We start from the raw sequence: 21,257 nt of genomic DNA on the forward strand, positions 1-21,257 counted from the left end.
GTGGAGATGTTATTTTCGTCTGCACTGACTGTGGTCTTCTGGTGAGGAAGTTGAGGATCCAGTTGCAAAGAGGTGTACAGAGGCTCAGGTTTTGGAGCTTTTCAATCAGAATTGTAGGAATGATTGTGTTAAGTGCTGAGCTGTAGACAATAAACAGCAGCCTGATGTAAGCATTAGTATTGTCCAGGTGATCCAAGGCTGCGTAAACAGCCATTGCATTCGCATCTGCTGCAGACTTATTGTTGCGATAGGCAAATTGCAGTGGATCCAAGTACTTGCTGAAGCAGGAGTTGATTCTCAAAGCATTTCATCACTGTGGATGGGAGTGCCACTGGACAATAGTCATTAGGCAGCTCACCTTGCTCTTCTTGTGCTATGGTATGATTGTTGCCCTTTTGAAGTAGGTGGGAACTTCTGACGGTAGCAGTGAGAGATAGAAAATGTCTTTGAACACACCCGCCAGTTAGTTGACACAGGTTTTCAGAGCCCTACCAGGTACACCATTGCAGCCTGTCCCCTTGTGAGGGTTTACCCTCTTGAAAAACATTCTCAGATCAGCTTCCGAAACAGGAATCGCAGGATCACCAAGTGCCGCAATTTTGTTCTCCCTTTCAAAGTATGCATTGAAGGCATTGAGCTCCTCTGGGAATGAAGCATCTCTGCCATGTGCCATTTGCTTTGTAAGTAATGGCTTGCAAACCCTACTAGAGTTGATATGCATCTGATTCTACCTCTAACCTCAATCAAAATTGGTCTTGCATTAAATTAATATATAATATAGTTATTATATATTATATGTATTATATTACATATAATTGTATATATTTATATAGTTATATTATGATTATAATATCAAAAGTAACAACTGTGGCATAATCATTCAGACTTGAAGATGAATACAGTCCACCAACTCAAAGCAGTGAGCTGATTTTTAGAAGAATATAGTTGATTTTTCAGTAGTAGCTTATCTTACAAGGAACATTGCATAACCATGGCAAGGGTCAATAAATCTTTAATGACTCTTGGGAAAACCGTCATTTGGAGTTGATCATGACTCAGTGAATCTCTCACCTTTGAAAGCAGTGTGACTTCAAACCCTCATACCCATCATACAAGTACTGAAGTTCAGAATCCAGGATAATGCTTCGTTCCAGTAGAAAGACAATGCTGCAGTATTGAGATGCTAATTTTCAGATAAATTGTTAAATATTTCTGTCTTCCAAGATAATAGTTAAGACAACTTTGCACTTTTTTGAGAAAGAGTAGAATTCTATTTATTTATGCATCACCTTTGGAAATGCTCTTAACCAAAAGGTCACTTGTTCAAATCCCACTTGAGACATTTGTGCACAATCTAGGCTGACCCTTAACAGCACTGAATGGTTATTCTTCAGTCAGCACATAAATAAATAAACTGGTTAATATATTAATTTAATGCAAGTAAAAAGTAATTCATTTGCTGTAAAGTATTTTTGGGATGTGCTGAAATCTTTGTTTATTGCTCATCTGAAAGAGAATAACCGCAGGTATGTGGTGTTCCTTCCTCTGAACAAGAGTTGGCAGAAATGTAGCTTTTATGGAAAAAATGTGCATGTCTTGTACGTGTTCTTGCAGTTTGAATAGGTTGGAAAGTCACATTCATCCAAAATCTGATTTCTGAAGACAGTAATTAGAGTGTGTCAGGATGTATTACACAAAACAAATTCATTTTTGGTGGAAATAAACGAAGATGTTCATAAGGATGTGTCAGAGCACTGAAAGCTATTAAAGTTGCACGGTAAATATGTTTAAAGCATGTAATTTGTTTGTAGAAAAATTTCAGAAGCTTTGGATAAATTGAGAAGCCCAGATATAAATGTTTTATCAAAGCCACCCTTGAGAGAAAACTGCAAACGAGAGAATTCATACAGATCACCTTAATTTATCCCCTCAGCTGATTCCTCCAGTTTTCTGTCCAGTTCGTTATTGAGTGATTCTGGAAGTTTTGCCTCTACCACTGTTTGGGAGGTCATTACAAAGTATGAAGCTTGCAGAACATTTTATGTATCTTTGCCTTTTACTCATTTAAGTCCAGTGCCTGTACCACCATTTTTTGATTTCCAGGTGAAAACTGGTTTGTGCGTCCCCTTATTTCTGCATTAAAAAAGTCACGAGTACTTTCTCAACTAAAGTAGAACCAGTTGTGTGTTTGGATCACAGTAGTCAAACTGGTTTAATTGAAGCAAGCATCTCTAGATAAAAGAGTTTTAGTGGCTTGTTAATTTCTCGGCTTACAGAGGTTGCCTGGGTGCCTGATTGTGTAAAATACTTGACTTAACAACAGTGGAAGTACAGTTGTATTGCTGAAGGCAAAGGATTACTCAGTAATAATCTGGCAGAATTAAGTCATACAATTCTACTTTTGTAATGCCATGTATCTAATTTTCTTTCAATGTCCTGAAGATTAATCTTTGAGTTCCTAGTCAATATTAAGCAATTCTTGGAAGATGTTTTCTTCACTATATGACCTATGTGTGAGGATGTAGACAAGTATGACATTAAGCATTCAGAGTCTGTATCATCAAAGTGATGACTTGCACAAGGCTTTGACTATGAGACATTCAATTTGTTGTCTTTTTTTTTGTTAGCTTTTGAAAAAAAATTAACTTGTCCTTCATGTCTTCTCGCAAGGGCTCCTGCCTCTCCTCACCCTCCATCACCGACAAGGGAAGGATGGACCGAACTGCAAATGTCACCTGGACTATCGATGCCTCCCCAAGTTCAGTCCACTGGAGACATGCTTACGATGGGGTGAGACAGTCAATTCCTGTGATTACTCATGCTTTTACTTGAATGTTCCACTTCTGCATCCAAGATTGGATGTTCCAAGGTTATGGAATCTATACAATATGTAGATGATTTGAAAATATTTTTCAGCAATTATTTCTATAAAGTTGTACAAGTATTAATTGACTGTAAATTTACTTTAAAACATAGCTCTCATGTTGACATTAGAGAACGCAGACATGAACCAGGCTAGAAATGGCAATATCCTTCTAAGTACTGAAGTCTGAGGAGGTACTAATTTAGGTTGAAATGAAGAAGATATAACAGCGTTCTCATGAATTTTATTTTGTTAATAGGTGTATATTTTCTGATATTAATCCAATTAATTAACCTGTCAATTCAATTTAATTCCCTATTTCTAAGTTATCTACATAATTACATCCTCCTTGCTGGGAGACACTGCAGGACTTCAAACTTACAGAAGGGTATAAATAAAGCATAGTATTGTTGCATTGCAAATTCTCATAATAACTGTATTATTTTAAAATAGTAATATGTAAGTGAGGTTAGTTTGGAAACCAAAATGTATCAGCAATTGTTTGCCTCCCTTATTTCCACTCTAACCTGAAAACATTCACTTTAACAGGGTAATAACTTTCAATGAACATGAGGATCGGCCTTTATTCCTGATTTGCATGTTCATTGCCATGGGAAGCCATTACTTGTAAAAGTGAATTATTTCCTGTTCTCGCAACATACTGATTACTATAAACATATCTCAGTCATGATCTACACCAGCTAATGTAACTTCATTTTCCAATTAATATTTTGCAGTGTGTTTTAACAAGTTTGTCACTCAATACGATTGGTTCAGCTTGCATTTTTTTGCAGCGTAAGAATGAACCTTGCAGTCCAGAATCCTTTTTAATGCATCCATGTTATTCAACTTAAATATTCAAAGTACTATAGCATTCTCCTCCTCCTCCTCTGAATAAAAATGTTCTGTCCTGCTTATTTTGAATGAAACACACAAAGGGACTATGTGACTTTTAGGTCAACCATTTTACTTTGCTATGTTGCCAAATTGGTGCAAAGCATCTTTCTTCATTCTGTGCACTACTGTGGGCTTCCTGCACAGAGTCCCTATACCTTCAGTTTTCCTTCTCCTCAAAGACCTTTGGTTTTTGTAATTAGTATTGAATCCCAACTCACTGATCAATGCCCTTTGAAAAGAGAACCTATTACTTTTAATGGTCTGGGTCTCCGTGTGACTACAGTGTATTTTCTTGGTTTACTGAAAGCATTTCAATGCATTTTAAACTGTTGTCTTACAAAGCGATCAATGTAATGCCTAGTTCTCAATGGTAGAGGTTATGAGGGAGGGGCATGCAGTATCTGTAACCTTGGTAAATTTCTGAAGCACAATTTTTAATATAATTTATAAAACAGTTACACAAGACTGCTGAAAAGGGTGGCATGTCATATAATTAATTTTAGACTTTAGGACCTATACATGAAAAGTATGAGGCCAAGTTATAGATCCTAGAGTATACGATTCTGTGTATATTAAAGGTAAACTGGTTGTCCTTGATGCACAATGATCATGCTAAGAATAATTATTTTATCTTTTACTTGCAAGCATGTATGTAAATCTGATTGGGGAAAGGATTAGTGTTCTAGCCACTGATTTGAAGTTATAAATATTGTATAAAATCTGGGTGTGTGTATAACTGGATAAGAGTCTGTGCAAATGGAGACCTGAAGGTGTCGATATAAATAGAGGTAAGATATTAATTTGTAGGACGAGTGTAAATAGCAAATAAATGTGAGGGATTCAATTTTGGTAGTATGAATAATCAGGCTATGAACTACTTGGGAACTCAGTCTCCAAGTTACACAAAAGAGTGCAATGAAAAAGGGTACAAGTCAATAAAGGTTAGTGCTCGAGGCTAGTAAAGGCACTTCTGCGGGTAGTGGGGGAGAAACAAGCTAAGTGATGAGAGAATCAAGGAGCAGCAAATGTATGTTGGGCTTGTAACAAGTGTTACGTACCCCGTAACTGGGTGTCTTACCAGCAAAGATAGAAGTGTCCGTTGGAGTCTGGTGATGCTATTTTCAACAGTATTTATTTGTAAAAATATACAAAACAATATCAATGCAAATATACAGATAATATACGTTAGCAATACTAAACCTAAAAGTGCGGGTATAATAATAATCAATAATAAAACAAGCTCTATCGTTGTCTAGGGGATAATGAATTGTCAGATGGAAATATAAAGTTCAGTTCAGTTCATGCAGGCTGCGGTAGTTGTCGGTCGATGTGTTGCAATTGTTGGAGAGAGAGAGGAGAGAAAGAGAGTGCGCAAACAGTAACAGCTATGGTCTTTGCCAACCTTCCTTTACGATTTCGATCCGTTGATGTGTCGTTGTTGTGGCCATTCAAGTGTGACCCCTCCGTCCTTTAGCTAGACCGTTCTTCCATGGTGGACTCGTCACCCAGGCAAGGGTGGACACACACACAAGCCCCCACCTGTCTCGCTATAAACACTGTGAGTTAAAATTTACCGACCCTTCGTTTGGTCTCCGATGTCACACACTGTCTCGTGGGTTTCTGCTGCTCTCTAGCGTTTCTCCTGGTGCGTCTGAGGGGTGTTACCCCAGACCTCACTTTTATCCCCACTCACGGGGTCTCAGGTGTCAATCAGGTTGGGATGATGTAACCCATCAAACCAGCCCACTCTGGTTGCCCCCTGAGGGGTTTCAATGAATAGAACAGTACCAAGTAAACAATCCTTCTCCAAAAGACAATAGCAGTAATCAATGGTTCTGCTCCTCTTTTGTTAGTAGGAGCTGATCCACCCTGGGTAACTCTTAGCTGTGTCTCTTTCTCATTAACTTTCATGAGCTGTTATCAATAGCAACTGCCCTGGCAGCTTTCCTTTGTCTCTCTTACTTCCTTGGTAGCAGCATCAAAATAGTAGCGATTTGCGATTCTCCAAAAGGGGGGGGGGGGGGGGCGGTGGCATGGGCGACTCTGCACCCTTCAGCCCATCAGAGTTGTTCATCCTTCGTAACACAAGCCACAGTTGAGAGTACTCTGAACTGTACTGGTCACAGTGTTTTAAAAATGTCAAATATAGGAGGGGATTTTTTTATTTTTACTTCTCTAGATTCTGGAACCGTTACAGCAATTCAGAAAACAGCAAATGAAACATACTCTGGGGAGAGGAAAACCAGCAACAACAGTGCAGTTAGCCTAGATTCAGTGTTGCAGAAAATGCTAGTGCTTGCTGTTGAGCGATAACGGGTATTACTTGTTTATCTGTGCTTTAATGAAAAGATATTATAATAAGTTTATATTCTTTAAGTATCCCATAGAATAAAAGGATTTGCAAAAGAACTTTGATTATGTCACATGTAAAAGGTTACTACAAAAGATAAGTTTGGGTCAAGATTATGCTGAGCAGTGATGTCCAATGATGTCATGTCTCAAACTTCGTTGCTGTTTTTTTTAGGTTCATAGCAATGGTTTTTGGGGCACCGCAGTGAGTTAGAGGCCAGGTTAGGGTTCAGGGACTGGGATGAGGGAGAGTTAGAGGTCAGGCCAGGAGCCAGTGTTCATCATCCTCTGTCGAAGGTCAGCTATCTCGGAGGTTGAGTCTGCAGGAACTGAGGAGACCAATGATTTTCACAGTGGCTATCCCTAGGTCCTGGATTGAAGGTCTATCCAACTGGGAGATGCAAAGTCCAGTGGATCCCACCCACCCCCCCCCAACTCCCCCACCAGGTAACCAGGGTCAGAAATCTGTGCATCTGAAGGTCAAGTCCTGGATCAGTGACTCCTGGCATCAAGGCCTGAAGGTCAAACCCATGATAAGCGAGTCCTGGGGTCAATACCCAAGTGTTAAACCTGTGATTGGGTAGTTAAGGGTTTGATGCATAGAGATTGGCAAGGTCTGGAGGTAGAAGCCTGAAGGTCAAAGCCTCTGTGTCAGTTTGTTTGAAGGTCAAAGGCCTGGTGTCTGGATAAGTCCAGGGTTAAGGACTGGAGACCTGGAGCTGGCTTGTCTTGGGTTAGAGGCACGTGTATGTGTGTGTGTATATTGGTAGGTGGTGGGTGGGTAAGACTTGGACATCCGAGTTTGCTGATACAAAGATAGGAGGAAACAGACTACAGGAGGAGATCAATGCAAGTCAAATTAATAGCATGGTTGGCAGCTGAAGTATAATGGGGGGAAATAAGCAGCTGTCCAGAAGTTTCGTAAAGTTTTGGCCTCCTAATTTAAGAAAACATTTACCTTGGAGAGGGTAAAGCAGTTGGATTTATTCCTGGGCTGCGGAGTTGTTTTGAAAGTCTAAATTTTCTATATGGACTAATGTTTTCTATAGTTTTGAAGAATGACAGGTGATCTCATTGAAGCATGTTTAAAATTCTGAAGAAGTTTTAAGGATGATGCCACAAACTTATTTCAAAGGCAACATGGCTTAGAGCTAAAGAGTATTGAAAACTGTTGACCATTTGATAGTGAATATGGTGGATCTTTTGAACTCTGCTTCTAGCTTTCTGCAGATATGAAGTCATCAACTACATTACAGGATTAAACATTTTTAATTATAGGGAAATTGAGGATTATACTGTATACAATGTGGCCAGTGTAAGACTGCACCTGCAACATGGTGTTCAGGCATCATGTTCTTATCTAAGGAGGGATGAAGAGAGTATAACAAAGCTTCGGCAGATTATTTCCTGGGATGGAGAGGTATTGGTCTAACAGGAGATATTGAACAGGCTGGGACAATAATACTTTCAGAAGAAAAAATTCAACTTTCTTCTGGAGCTGTACAGAATAGATGTAGAATGATGTTTACCCTGCAAAAGGGTAGTTAGAAATGAAGGTCGTAGCCTCAAAATAACGGGTCTACCAGTTGAGGTAAAATGAGAAGAAATCTCTTCACCCAGATTGTAGTGAATCTTAAGCATTCTCTGTCTTGGAGAGTTATGGAGCTAAGATGTTAGGTTTACATGATGAGTCCATGTTACAAGGATTCTGTGTTCTTAGAAGTTATGTCATCTGCACGTACGTCAAGAAACTAGTTTTAATTTTTTTTTACTTTGTTAACAAATTTGCATGAGAAATTTTATTTAATTCCATGTCTCAAAATTATGAGTTCTAATTTGTTAATTTTATAATGGTGGATTTTTGTTACCCACATTGCTGTAATGCAGCGGTTGCCTGTACAAGAACATGATAAGGCAAAAGATCAGCTCTGATTCTATTGAATAGAGGCAATTAATCCTACTGCTTGAACCTTGAAGTAATGTCCAGAAGTATCAGGTTGTTCTAGAAAAGATGAGACAGATAAATTGTTAGAGATCCTTGTAGAAGGAAGGGCAGAGGAACTCATTCAAATCCAGGGTTCCATTTACCATTAGTAGTACCTATTAGAAATTAAGTCATGGGTTCATTGCCCATTCAAAAATCAGATGGCAGAGTGGAAGAAGCCATTCCTGAATCGTTGAAGCACAACCTTACATATCAGTTTGAGGAGTCACCCTTGAAAGTTTGTACTGGCTTTGGGATGGAGCAGAAAAAAGGTTACTTGGAGGTAATCAGGGGAACTTGTTGTATGTGTTACACTACCAAATGCTGGAGGAACTCAGCAGGTCAAGCAGCTTCTGTAGAAATGAATAAACTGTTGACGTTTCGGACCAAGAGCCTTCATCAGGACCAGAGAGGAAGGGGGAAGAAGCCAGAATAAGAATGTGGGGGGAAGGGAATGAGTACAAGCTAGAAGGTGATAGTGAAATTGTAAGAATTTTTCACACAACTCTTTTCACAGTTGACATGCTTGAAGTATAATCAGTCTGAGATAGTATCACAGAATCGTGAAGCACAGAAATAGGCTCTTGCGCCTCACCTTATCCATGCTGCCCATAATGCCTCTCTACACTAATCCCATTTGCCTGCATTAGTCTTGTATCCCTTTTCCCCTTTCCTGTCAAAGTATCTGTCCAAATGTTTCCACTGCCTTCTCTGGCAGCTTATTCCAAAACTGTATTTGCCAAATAGCGTGGGAGAAGCTCACCCCTGTATTTAAAATAATAAGATCAGACGCAGTGTGCAGAGAAACTATTTCTTGTAGTGATCAAATCCAAAACAAATAAGAGTAATCGGAAAGAAGTATTATTCATTAGTGAAATCAGGAAACAATTTTTCACAAAGCTTTATAACTTCGAATGTTCTTGATGTTTCTGGAAGCTGAATGGAGAGATGTAGTGAGAGGCAACAGAAAGCTTAAAGCTAACACCTAAAGTGCTGGATGAACTCAGCAGGTCACGTGGCATCTATGGAAAGGAATAGGGTCTTAGACCCCTATGGTATCAACCCAAGCATCATTTGGTTATTCCTTTCCATAGCTGCTGCCCGACCTGCTGAGTTCCTCCAGCATTTTGTGTGTGTTGATCTGAATTTCCTGCATCTGCAGAATCTCCTGTGTTTAAAGAAAGTTCAGGGGCACACTTTGAAATTCACCAAAGGTGTTCTGCAACAGTATTAGCACCAAATACAGAGCACTAAATTGAAAGATACAAATGTCCCACTGCTTTACATGGAAGGACTGTTTGGATGGTGTGAAGAGGGAATTGTTGCACCTTCTGCCATTGCTTGCAAAGCTACTATGAGAGGGGGAATGTTGGTGGAGGAAGTCTGAACTAGCCACAGACAGAATGGCCATTTTGGAATGCTGGGAGGGGAGGGGATGATGCATCTGGTTATGGTGTTGTGTTGAAGGTGGCAGAAATTAAAGGAGGTTTCTCTGAATGCGTAAGATGTGAGTGGGAGGAGAGAGCTAAGGAACAGAAATGTGGGTAATGGCTGAGAACCTTGTGAACAATGGTGCAAGGGAGGCAATAAAGGAAAGTATCTCTGAGGCACTTGAAAGTCTAATTATCAGAACAAATATGACAGAGCCAGAAACACTGGGAGAATGGATTGGAGGCAGGATGGGGGGAGGTGCGGTGAAGATAGCAATACAATTTGGTGAATTGTAATAGATTCGAGACAACAAACATTCCCTGAGATGGAGGTGCAGAGGGGCAAGATTCTGAGTTGGACCATATGAAAGTGAGAACCAGGTGGAAAAAGGCTGTCTTCAAGTGAGTGAATCCAAGGAAAGCTGCCAATCCATTTGGAGTACCTGGCTCTCCTGCTGTACTCGCTTTACCTCTATGACTGTAAGGCTAAGTACAGCTCCAACACTATATAAGAGTTCGCTGATGACACCACTGTTGTGGGCTGTATCAAAGGTGGTGATTAATCAGCATACAGGAGGGAGATTGAAAATTTGGCTGATTGGTATAATAATAATAACTTCTCATGCAATATCAGCAAGGTCACGGAACTGATTGTAGATTTCAGGAGAGGGAAATCAGAGATCCATGAGCCAGTACTCATTGAAGGATCAGAGGTGGAGAGAGTCAGTAACTTTAAATTCCTGAGTGTCGCCATCTCAGAGGGCCTGTCCCCTGGACCCATCACATAAATGTAATTGCAAAGAAAGCATGACAGTGCCTCTACTTCCTTAGGAGTCTGCAGAGATTTGGCATGTCAGCAAAAACCTTGACCAACCTCTATAGATGTGTGGCCAGAAGTGGGCTCACTGGCCTCATTACTGCCTGGTATGGGAGCACCAATGCCTTTGAACAGAAAATTGTACAAAGGGTAGAGGATTCAACCCAGTACAGCATGTGTAATACCCTCCCAAACATTGAGCACATCTACTTGAAATGTTGCCCTAGAAAAGCAGCATCCATCATCAGAGATCCTTATCACCCAGACCAAGCTTTTTCTCTCACTGCTGCCATCAGGTTGAAGGTACTAGAGCCTCAGGACTTGCACCACCAGGTTCAACAACAGTTACTATCCCTCAACCACCAGACTGTTCAACAAAAGTGGATAACTACATTCATTCTGTTTCTAGTATTCCCACAACCAATGGTTTCACTTTACGGACTTCTTGTTATTTCATGCTGTTTATTTATATTTGCAGTTGCAGAGTTTGTTGTTCATTGATCCTGTTTTCTAGTGGGCATTCATCCTGCCCACAAGAAAAATAATCTTAGGGTTGTATGTGATGACATGTATGCACACTGATAATAAATTTTACTTTGAACTTTGATACAGGTTGTTCGAAGTCTTCTGGAATAAGGCAGACATTATTCTATTGCATATGGCTCCCTGTAGCTATAGTGTTGATTCAGAGAAATTGAGTGAAATTAAAGGAGAATTTGGACTTTTGTTCAAAGGAAATTTTATTTGCAAATAAAATAAAAATACCAGGGAAAGGAAACACTGATAAGGAGTTCATATTGGTTTCAGGATAATTTCCTAGAACACCACATTCTGGAGTCATAATAGTATTATGCTAACTGCTAAGCAACCGTGCAGGCCCCAACTTAAATGAAAAAGCATATAATTGTGCAAAGATGCATGGCAATCAGATTGTATACAATAAGTTTTAAAAAAACAGCAAAGATTGACTATAAGATTAATAGAGGTAAAATTAGAGTACAGCAATGCCAGCCAGTAATGCCAAGTAATATTTTCTGTAACCTTCCAAAAAGGAAAATAATCAGAGTTCTAATTGGAAGTTGTTGTGGAATAAAGTGAGATACCGAGTGAATTAAATAAGTATTTTGTGTAAATCTTCATTACAGACGATAAAGTATTACGCTGGAAATATCTGTACTTGTGAGGGTGGAACTTGGGGAAACTTGTAACCACCAAGGAAGTAGTACTGAACAAATAGTTGGAGCTCTGGACTTAGCTGCTGATGTACTTTGTTCTAAATCTTAATAAAAGTAAAATAGTTGATAACTTGGCTTTGATTTTTCAATTCTTTCCTTGATTTGGGAGGATCCCATTAGTTTGAAAATAGCAAACATAACTGATTTATTCGTGAAGGAAAGGGAAGCAGAAGGCAATCCAGTGAGTTTAACATCTGTCATGAAGAAAGTATTCAAAATTATGTCATAGCATAGCAATGGAAAAATTCAAGGTAATCAGGCAATGTCAACATAGTTTTATATCGAGGAAAATCAAAAAACCATCATTAACCAATTTATTGCAGCCCTTTGAAGATGTAATGTGTTCTGGATAAATAGTGGATGTAAAGTAATTTGATTTCCTGAAAGCATATGATAAAGTTTATTGAAGAAAATAATATTTCATGGTGTAAAAAGTAACATATTGGTGTGCTTAGACTATTTAAATAGAAAATGGAAAGTATAATATGGGAAAATGTGACTGGTAGGAAAAATGCATCTTTTTTAAAATTAAAATTATGTAAATAGTGAGTTGTTGCAATGCTCACAAAATGCAGAAGGATCTCTACAAAATGCTGGTTATTCTACACTAATTCTTTTGGAATTCTTTGAGAAAATAACAGCCAGATTAGACAAACAAGAGTCAATGGATGTTGCTGACTTGGATTTTTAAAAGGCCTTTGATGAGATGCCGGATGAGACTGCTTAACAAAATAAGAGCCTGTGATATTACTTGAAAGATAGAAGATTGGCTTACAGGAGGCAAAGAGTCAGATAAAGGGAGCCTATTCTGTTTGGCTGCCAGAGATGATCGGTGTTCCGCAAAGGTTGGTATTGGATCAGCTTCTTTTCACATTAGATGTCAATCATTTGATGATGGAATTGATGGTTTGGTGGCCAAGTTTGTGGACAATACAAAGATAGGTGGAGGGTGTAGGTAGAGTCTGCTGAAGGACTTAGACAGATTGGGAGAATGGGTAAAGAAGTTACAGATGAAATGTAGTGTAGGGAAGTGTATGGTCATGCACTTTGGCAGAAACAATAAAAGTGTGGACTATTTTCTAAACAGGGAGAAAATTCAAAAATCAGAGGTGCAAAGGGATTTAGGAGTCCTGCTGCAGGATTCTCTAAAGTTTAAGTTGCAGGTTTTTGTCGGCGGTAAGGAGGACAGTTGCAATGTTACCATTCATTTCAAGAGGACTGGTGAGCAAGGATATGATGCTGAGGCTTTATAAGGCATTGGCCAGACTGCACTTGGACTATAGCGAGAAGTTTTGGGCCCCTTATCTAAGAAAACATGCTGGTATTGGAGATGATTTAGTGTAAGTTTATGTGAATGATTCTGGGAACGAAAGGGTTTACATATGAGAAGCATTTGATGGCTCTGGGCTTGTACTCGCTGGAGTTTAGAAGAATGGAGGGAGGTGGAATCTCTTTGAAACCTATCGGATATTGAAAGGCTCAGACAGAGTGGTTGTGGAAAGGATGTTTCCTATAGCGGGGGAGTCTAGGACCAGAAGGCGCAGCCACAGAATAAAAAGACGTCTTATTTAGAATAGAGATGGGAAGTAATTTCTTTAGCCGGAGGGTGGTGAATCTGTGGAATTAATTGCCACAGGCAGCTGTGGAAGCCAAATCATAGAGTATGTTTAAAGCAGGTATTTGTAGTTTCTTGGTTAGTCAGGGCTTCAAAGGTTATGGAGAAAAGGTGGGAGAATGGGGTTGAGAGGGATATTAAATCAGCCATGATGGAATGGCAGAGCAGGCACAATGAGCCAAGTGGCCTAATTCTGCTCCTATCTCTTATGACCTTACTGTAATTGATTTAGTAAACTAACAGAATGTTACTGTTTATTACTAGTAGACTGAAAACAAGTAATGAGGGGCATCCTTCAGTTACATAGGGCACTGGTGAGACCATGTTTGCAATACTCTCTAATTTACTACTGTCCTTATATAATGCATTAAAACAGTTCAAAGAAAATTTACTGAACTGATATATGAAACTTTTCAGTTTAAGATGACGCTACCGAAGATGGTGCGACAGCTTACTGGTAGTTCGAAAGCAAAGGAATTCAATTAAAACCATTATTAAGATTTGGCAAACCCTTATACATGCTTGAAATGATTCTGTTACCGTTATCTGAATTATATGCTTTTCTAAATAGCTCTATCAAGCATGTACTTGCCTTGGTTACATTTTTAAGCGTCCTATTAATATATTGTCACATCTATAAATACCGATTTTAAAAATCTGGTTTTTCTAGTAAGTGTTTCTCTTTAAGCATTTCAAAACTGAACAGTGTTCCTTCTTTCATTATGTTGCAAAGAACTGTTATTCCTTTAGCTGTCCAGTCCTTAAATCTAGTATCCGGTTTATTCGGCGTAAAATCCGAGTCATATGCACACCATTTAAGAATTGCAATATCTCCTTCTAGATTATATTCTTTTATAGTAGTTTTCCATATTTTAAGAGTCAATTTCACCCATGGGCTATCAATAGTATTTATGTACCTTTGCAGGTTGTTATCAGCCAAAATTGTTTGTATCCATAAATAAATGAATATGTTGTTTAAAAAAAAATCACTCCCTACTTGTGCACAGTTTTTTTCCTTCTGCTTGTTTTTTCTTTCCACTCTTTTCTATAAGTGTATACCTCCGATAGATACTATGTGGAGATTTGTGACATATATGATTATATGATATATCTATACAATGTCTGAAATACATCTTATGGAAATGTTTGTTTGATGATGAACTTCAATAAAAAAATTACAAAAAAAAACATTATTAAGAACATTTGTTTAAGTAAATTGTGGTAAACTATCATTGCAATCAATGAAGAAGCGAGAGAAGGCAGAGCGAATTCACTGGATGTGCCCTGCTGGTCCGCTGCAAAATCGATGCACTTGGAGTCAGAGCCTTGCTGGTTCTGGTTGGTGTGAACAACTCAGAGGGGAGAACATGGGACAGAGGATACTGATCTCTGTCCAACTAACCCAGGTACGAGGGTGGATCTCTCTAAACACCAAGCTGAATTGAAGGGGTCAAATACAGCTTCAGCAATGAAATCTAGGCCCAGAGCAATTCGCTGGTGATGAAGCCCGGGTCCTAGTGCAGGGTTCGGACAATTAAACGCTGGTCCAGATAGTCTGGGGACTTCTGTCTCGGCAATGCTAAGGCTGTGAGACTGCCCACGGCTGCTGTGCTTCATGTCTGCAAACTTTGCAGCGATTCACCCAGCTAATGTGAACTGAATATTGAGGTTTTGGGCCTACTGTGGGGATTTGGATTTAATGACTCAACTTAGTTCAGAATGCTGTGGCTCATTTCTATTCTTTATATGATTTGTTTTGTGTTTACTTTCTCTTTCTCTGTGCGCATTGGGGGGTTGGTCTTGTTTTTAATTGGGTTCTTTTGGGTTTCTTGCTTTGCGACTGTAAGCAAATAAATCTCAAGGTTGTATAATTTATACGTCCTTTGATAATAAATACACTTTGAAGCTTGGGAATGGTGTGAGTTGATTTATAAGGATAGATTGGACATGCTGGTCTTTCAGTTAAGTCAGCCGTGAACTTGTTAAATGGCTGAACAGACTCAACAGGCCTAATGACCTTCTTCTGTTCTTGATTTGTATGTTCGGAGTGAAGAGATCCCAAAACAATCATGATGTGGAGAAATTGGACATCCAGCTTAAAATAAACCAGTTGAGACAAGCAAACTGGAGCACAAACAAAGGTGTTAAGGAAGTAAGAGGGAATTGACTTGAAAAGGAGAGAAACAAAACTCAAGGCAGTAAGAAATAAGTTGGGACAAAAAGAAGCATGACCATCTAGGCTGTGGGTTTTCAGAAGCAGGTTAGCACATTTTTGTGGTTCAGGGCACTGAAGCTAAATTCTTACGGAGATCGAGACTGCCTGGGAGACCTGGACTGATAATTATTGGAGGGTGAGGCAGGGATGGTTAACCTTTTTGAGTGTATATGCCCAAGTTATCTTCTTAAAAAAAGATTCTTCTATATAGCTTAATAATTTAGTCAGGTGTTACGTACCTGTAACAGTTTAAAAGTACCAGCAGCAACAGACCACACCTGGAGTCTGGTTTTGATGTTGAAACTACTATCTTTATTAGTATCTACTTAATATAGCAACTTAAACAAGAATAATCAAAAGTTAACAGTGTTATGAGTATACATATGTGTAAATGTAACTTCCAAACTATTGAGCTGGGGGGGGGGGGGGGGCACCAGGCTTAAAATCTTGAGATGGTAAAGTATGAAAGTTCAGTTCACCCACAGATTAAATGATGTGAAAGAGATATTTGTAATCCAAGGTGAATGACGAGAAAAGGCATTTATGTCGTATTCCACAGGTTCCACGGTGGTAAAACAGGATAACAGTCGCCGTAGGTTTTATCCGTTGTTGTTCCACATCCAACTACAAATTATCACCAATAGTAGCTTATCACAGGGGTACTGTCTTCAAAGGAACTACCACCCAGGCAAGGGTTAACACATGGGTAGATTCCACAAGGTTGCCCCAATCACACAACGTGATAGTCACTTAGAACAAGCTGGAGGAACTCAGCAGGTCGGGCAGCATCCGTGGAAACGAGCAGTCAACGTTTCGGGCCGAGACCCTTTGTCAGGACATGATAGCCACTTACCAATGTGCTGGGTTGATGCTCAATCCACCCTTGTGGGCACTTGAAAGTTCCAACCAGTGACCCCTTTAGTCACTGGCTTCCTTCCATTGTCCAACTCCAACTGCGACTGACTGTATGTATGTGAGTGTCCTTCCTTAAATCAAAACAAGCTGCAGAGTCAAATAGGTCTGCCCTCCCCCCCCCCCCCCCCAGTCAGAAATCACGGGATGTGCCCTGCTGGTCTGCTGCAAAATCGATGCACTTGGAGGCTGACGTCTTAAAATGACAGTCCACGCCAAGATAAACCTGGGGGTTCATCACACAGTGATTATCATTAATGAATTAGTAACAATAGTTATGAACTTGAGGGGGAACAGATGACTTCTATTGCTTATATATGTGTGTTTTTTGTATAGAAGTAGAACAGAGACAAATTGAAATGAAGCAATTTTTTAAAACTTCAAAAATTATTAATATTAATCTTAAGATAATTGAATAACATTTCTGAAATATTGTTATTGTAACCAGTTACTATCCAAATATTGATATACAGTGCCCATAAAAAGTATTCACCTCCCTTGGAAGTTTTCATGTTTTATTGTTTTACAGCATTGAATCACAGTGGATTCAATTTGGCTTTTTTGACACTGATCAACAGAAAACAGAACTCTACAAAATGATCTAAATTAATTACAAATATAAAAAACAAAATAATTGATTGCCTGGGTATTCACCCCCTTCAAGTCAGTATTTAGTAGATGCACTTTTGGTAGCAATTACAGCCTTGAGTCTATGTGGATAAGTCTCTATCAGCTTTGGACACTGCAGTTTTTCACCTTTCTTCTTTACAAAGTGGCTCAAGCTTTGTCAGATTGCATCGGGGTGGCAAGTAAACAACCTTTTCAAGTCCATGCACAAATTCTCAATTGAATTGAGGTCTAGATCCTGTCTTGGCCACTACAGGACATTAACTTTGTTGTTTTTAAGCCATTCCTGTGTAGCTTTGGCTTTATGCTTGGGGTCATTGTCTTGTTAGAAAACAAATCTTCTCCCAGGTCTCTGTTCTCTTGCAAACTGCATCAGGTTTTCCGCCAGGATTTTCCAGTATTTTGCTGCATTCATTTTACCCTCTACCTTCACAAGCTTTCCATTGCCTGTTGCAGTGAAGCATCCCCACAGCATGATGCAGCCACCACCATGCTTCACAGGCAGGATGGTGTGTTTTTGATGATGTGCGGTGTTTGGCTTACTCCAAACATACCATTTAGACTGATGGCCAAAAGGCTCAATTTTGGTTTCATCAGACCTTAGAACCTTCTTCCTGCTGACTTTAGAGTCTCATACATACCTTCTGGCAAACTCTAGCCAAGATTTCATGAGATTTTTTCAACAGTGGCTTTCTCTTTGCCACTCTCCCATAAAGCTGCAACTGGTGAAGCACCTGTGCAGCAGTTGTTGTATGCAGTCTCTCCCATCTCAGCCACTGAAGCTTGTAACTCCTCCAGAGTTATCAGAGGTCTTTTGGTGGCTTCCCTCACTAGTGCCCTTTTTGCACGGTTACTCAATTTTTGAGGACAGCCTGCTCCAGGCAGATTTAAAGCTGTGCTATATTCTTTCCATTTCTTGATTGACTTAACTGTATTCCAAGGGCTATTCAGTGACTTGGAGACTTTCTTGTATCCATCTACTAACTTGTGCTTTTCAATAACCTTTTTGTGAAGCTGTTTGGAGTGTTCTTTTGTCTTCATGGTGTAGTTTTTGCCAGGATATGGACTGACCAGCAGTTGGTTCTTCCAGGTACAGGTGTAATTTTATTACAACCAATTGAAACAAGCCTGACTGCACACAAGTCTCCAAAACACAGATCTCCACTTAACTAATTATGTGACTTCTAAAACAAATTGGCTGCACCTGTGAATTTAATGTGTCATATTAAAGGGGGTTGAATTACTTATACAATATTTGTAATTAGATCACATTGTAGAGATCTGTTTTCACTTTGACACAAAAGAGACTGTTGATCAGTGTCAAAAAAGCCAAATTAAACCCACTGTGATTCAATGCTGTAAAACAATAAAACGTGAAGACTTCCAAGGAGGGTGAATGCTTTTTACAGGCACTGTACAGCTCTGATCTGCAGGGATTTCAAAATGTGTCATATGCTGTCAGGTTTTCAAGCTGGCACCAAGCCCACATGAGCCATTTCTGTGAAAGTATGGCTCTCAGATTGTAAGAAAAGATAATCATTACGTATTTGTTCTGTAAGGGTGGAATTTAAAGAATGGAGGGGCAGCTCTGCATGCCATGTGCCAAGACAAATTTTGTGCATGCTACCTTGGGCATGTATGTTGTAGGTTCACAATCTTTGGAAGGGAGGTGAGAGAAAGATATCAGATTGTTGTGACCTGAAAAGTGATATTAACAAGAGCATGGCACCGTCTATACTGCTTTGTGAAGACTGAGTTTAAGTGCTTGGGTGTCTGGAGTGCGATTGGAACTTCCAAGATTTAAGTGGCAAGTGAAAAGTGGAACTCAGTCTCTGCCTTGATGCCTTCTTTGGTGAGATTTCTCATTTGTATCTGAATTTCCACATAGAGCATGACGTTTCCGGCAAAAACCCCGGATTATAGCTGAGGCATGTAAGAGACCCCAGTCTTGTGCTCTTTTAGCAATTTACTGCAACTTGAATAATTGAACCATCATTTCAGTGACATATGTTGGTAAAACGAAATAAGAAACCATGAAGGGGGAAACAAAGGTTCTTGTTTCCAACTGTTATCTTGTCATGCCTGGGTAAAAATTAGATCCATGTTAATGATTGGTAAGGTTGGGATCTGCAATCACTGGTCCTTCAGTGTATTCCAATGTTGCCATATGAGCTTATACAAAAAACAGCCAGTTTATTATATATATATATATATAGCAAAGTTTAGCATTTATTGCCTTAGATGTCCTGTTCATGTAGTGATGCGTATTCCTTGTACTGAATACTGAGTAACTTGCTCAGCCACTCAGCAAGTCAATTCAGAAAAGACATAGTTGTTGTCTGGAGTCAAATATTTCTCCAACCAGGGCAGGCAGGAATAGTAGAGAAGCATACAGGTATTTACCAAAATACTATTTCAGTACTGTATCCTCTGTTCTGCCAGGAGGTAATTTTCTTTTTGATACATAGTTGGGAAAGTGCACATTTTCAGGTGAATGTGAAAAGTAGTCTGTGTAACTTAATGAACTTGTCCCTCTATATTAGAATGAGTTTCTAATCTTGTGCTTTTATTCTTTTCTTTCATGGCTTGCTTCATCACCGGCAACAGAGAAGACGAGAATGCAGTAAGGATTTAAATGTTCAATTAATTGTAACTGAATTCTTGTGAGGGAATTGGTCTGTTTCAATCCGGAGAATTCGTTAGCTTTTAGTTGCCTACTATTTTTAAGTTCCTTTTGTCTTTGATGTTCTGTTATTATTTGGATACTTTTAATGTCTGCTGCAATGAACCAGTTATGTATTGTTTGTTCAAAATCTCTGCCATTTCTGAATTTCCCTTCACTAATTCCTGAGTTTCGCCCTCTTGGATGCCCAGAGGAAGCGTTAATTGAATTTGTATTAATCAGTGTTCAGTTACGCAGATAAGAAATGAGGTGTTGTTTCTGAAGCTTGTGCAGGGCCTAGTTACAGCAGTATATGATACCACAGACGGTGGAATAGGAGTAGAAGTGAGATAGAGAATTAAAGTGGAGAGCAAAAGGAAGTTACAGGTGCTTCAAAAATAGACACCCAATCTCCATTTAATTTGTCCAATGCAGAAGCAAGTAAGGCTTTATAAGGCATTGGTCAGACTGCACTTGGAGTACTGTGAGCGGTTTTGGGCCCCTAGCCTAAAAAAGGATGTGCTGGAATTGGAGAGGGTCCAGAGAAGATACACAAGAATGCTTCCAGGAATGAAAGGGTTGACATATGAGGAGCATTTGATAGCTTGGGATCTATAGTCACTGGAGCTTAGAAGTATTGGTGGATGGAGGGGGGTGGTTGTTGGTGGATCTCACTGAAACCCATCAAAAATTGAAAGGCCTAGATAGAGTGGACATAGAGAAGATGTTTCCTATAGTGAGGACCAGAGGGCAGGGCCACAGAATACCAGGGCATCCCTTTCAAACAGAAGTGAAGAGGAATTTCTTTAGCCAGAGAGTGGTGAATCTATGAAAATCATTGCCACAGACAGCTGTGGAGACTGAGTCATGGTGTATATTTAAAACAGAAGTTGATATGTTCTTGATTAGTAAGGGCATCAAAGGTTATAGGGAGAAGGCAGGAGAATGGGATGAGAGGGATAATAAAACAGCCCTGATGGAATGGTGAACCGTACCTTTGGAATACTAGAAAGGAAAGATATTTTTGTTGGTAGAATCTGATTGAAGGAGGTGGAAATTACGGGGATATGATCAGCTGCCCAGTCTGGTAGGTATAAACAGGAGGGGAGCTTTATCCGTGTTTTGTCTAGGAAGAAAGGTGGTGAGAGCACTGATGGGAAATGGATAAGGTACAGTCATGGATTCTGTCAATAATTACAGAGGGGAACCCATACTTCAGGGAGTAGAAAAGAGGACCCAGTTTGGGAAGTTATGTCGAGCTAAACAGCATGTAACAGATAAAGCTAACCAATCCTACAACAGAAAGAGTAGATGAGAGCTGAATACAGGTGTTCCCCCCCCCCCCCCTTACAAAGGTAGAGCATTCCTATGAAACCTTTCTTAAGTCGAAATGGCATAAAGCGAATAACCATTAATTTATATGGGGGGATAATTTCCGTAAAAGCAAAAATCCCCTTTGTAATGCGAAAACAGGTAAAAGCGAAGCAGCGTAAAGTGAACATTCGTAAAGCGGGGGACACCTGTAGTTGAACAGAGCTTATTAAAACTGTTAGCTCAGTAAACTGTTAACAGCAGGAGGAGTCTGAGAATATCATAATTCTCAGCATTGGCAGGGTTCTGAATTTATGTCTTAAAGATAAAACTAAAGCAT

At 39.5% G+C, this 21,257-nt stretch overlaps 1 protein-coding gene across 3 annotated transcripts in view; it reads left to right on the forward strand.

Moving 5' to 3' along the window:
- setd2 (SET domain containing 2, histone lysine methyltransferase) overlaps window positions 1-21,257 on the forward strand; it is a 122,241-nt gene that overhangs the window by 23,469 nt on the left and 77,515 nt on the right. For all 3 annotated transcript variants that reach the window (XM_073049264.1, XM_073049272.1, XM_073049281.1), the window contains exons 2-3: window positions 2,671-2,790; window positions 19,552-19,567. In XM_073049264.1, the coding sequence (XP_072905365.1) occupies window positions 2,671-2,790; window positions 19,552-19,567 (136 nt within the window). The remainder of the gene's footprint in view (window positions 1-2,670; window positions 2,791-19,551; window positions 19,568-21,257) is intronic.

This window comes from Hemitrygon akajei, chromosome 1 (genome assembly GCF_048418815.1).
Source record: "Hemitrygon akajei chromosome 1, sHemAka1.3, whole genome shotgun sequence".
Classification (NCBI taxonomy): Eukaryota; Metazoa; Chordata; class Chondrichthyes; order Myliobatiformes; family Dasyatidae; genus Hemitrygon; species Hemitrygon akajei.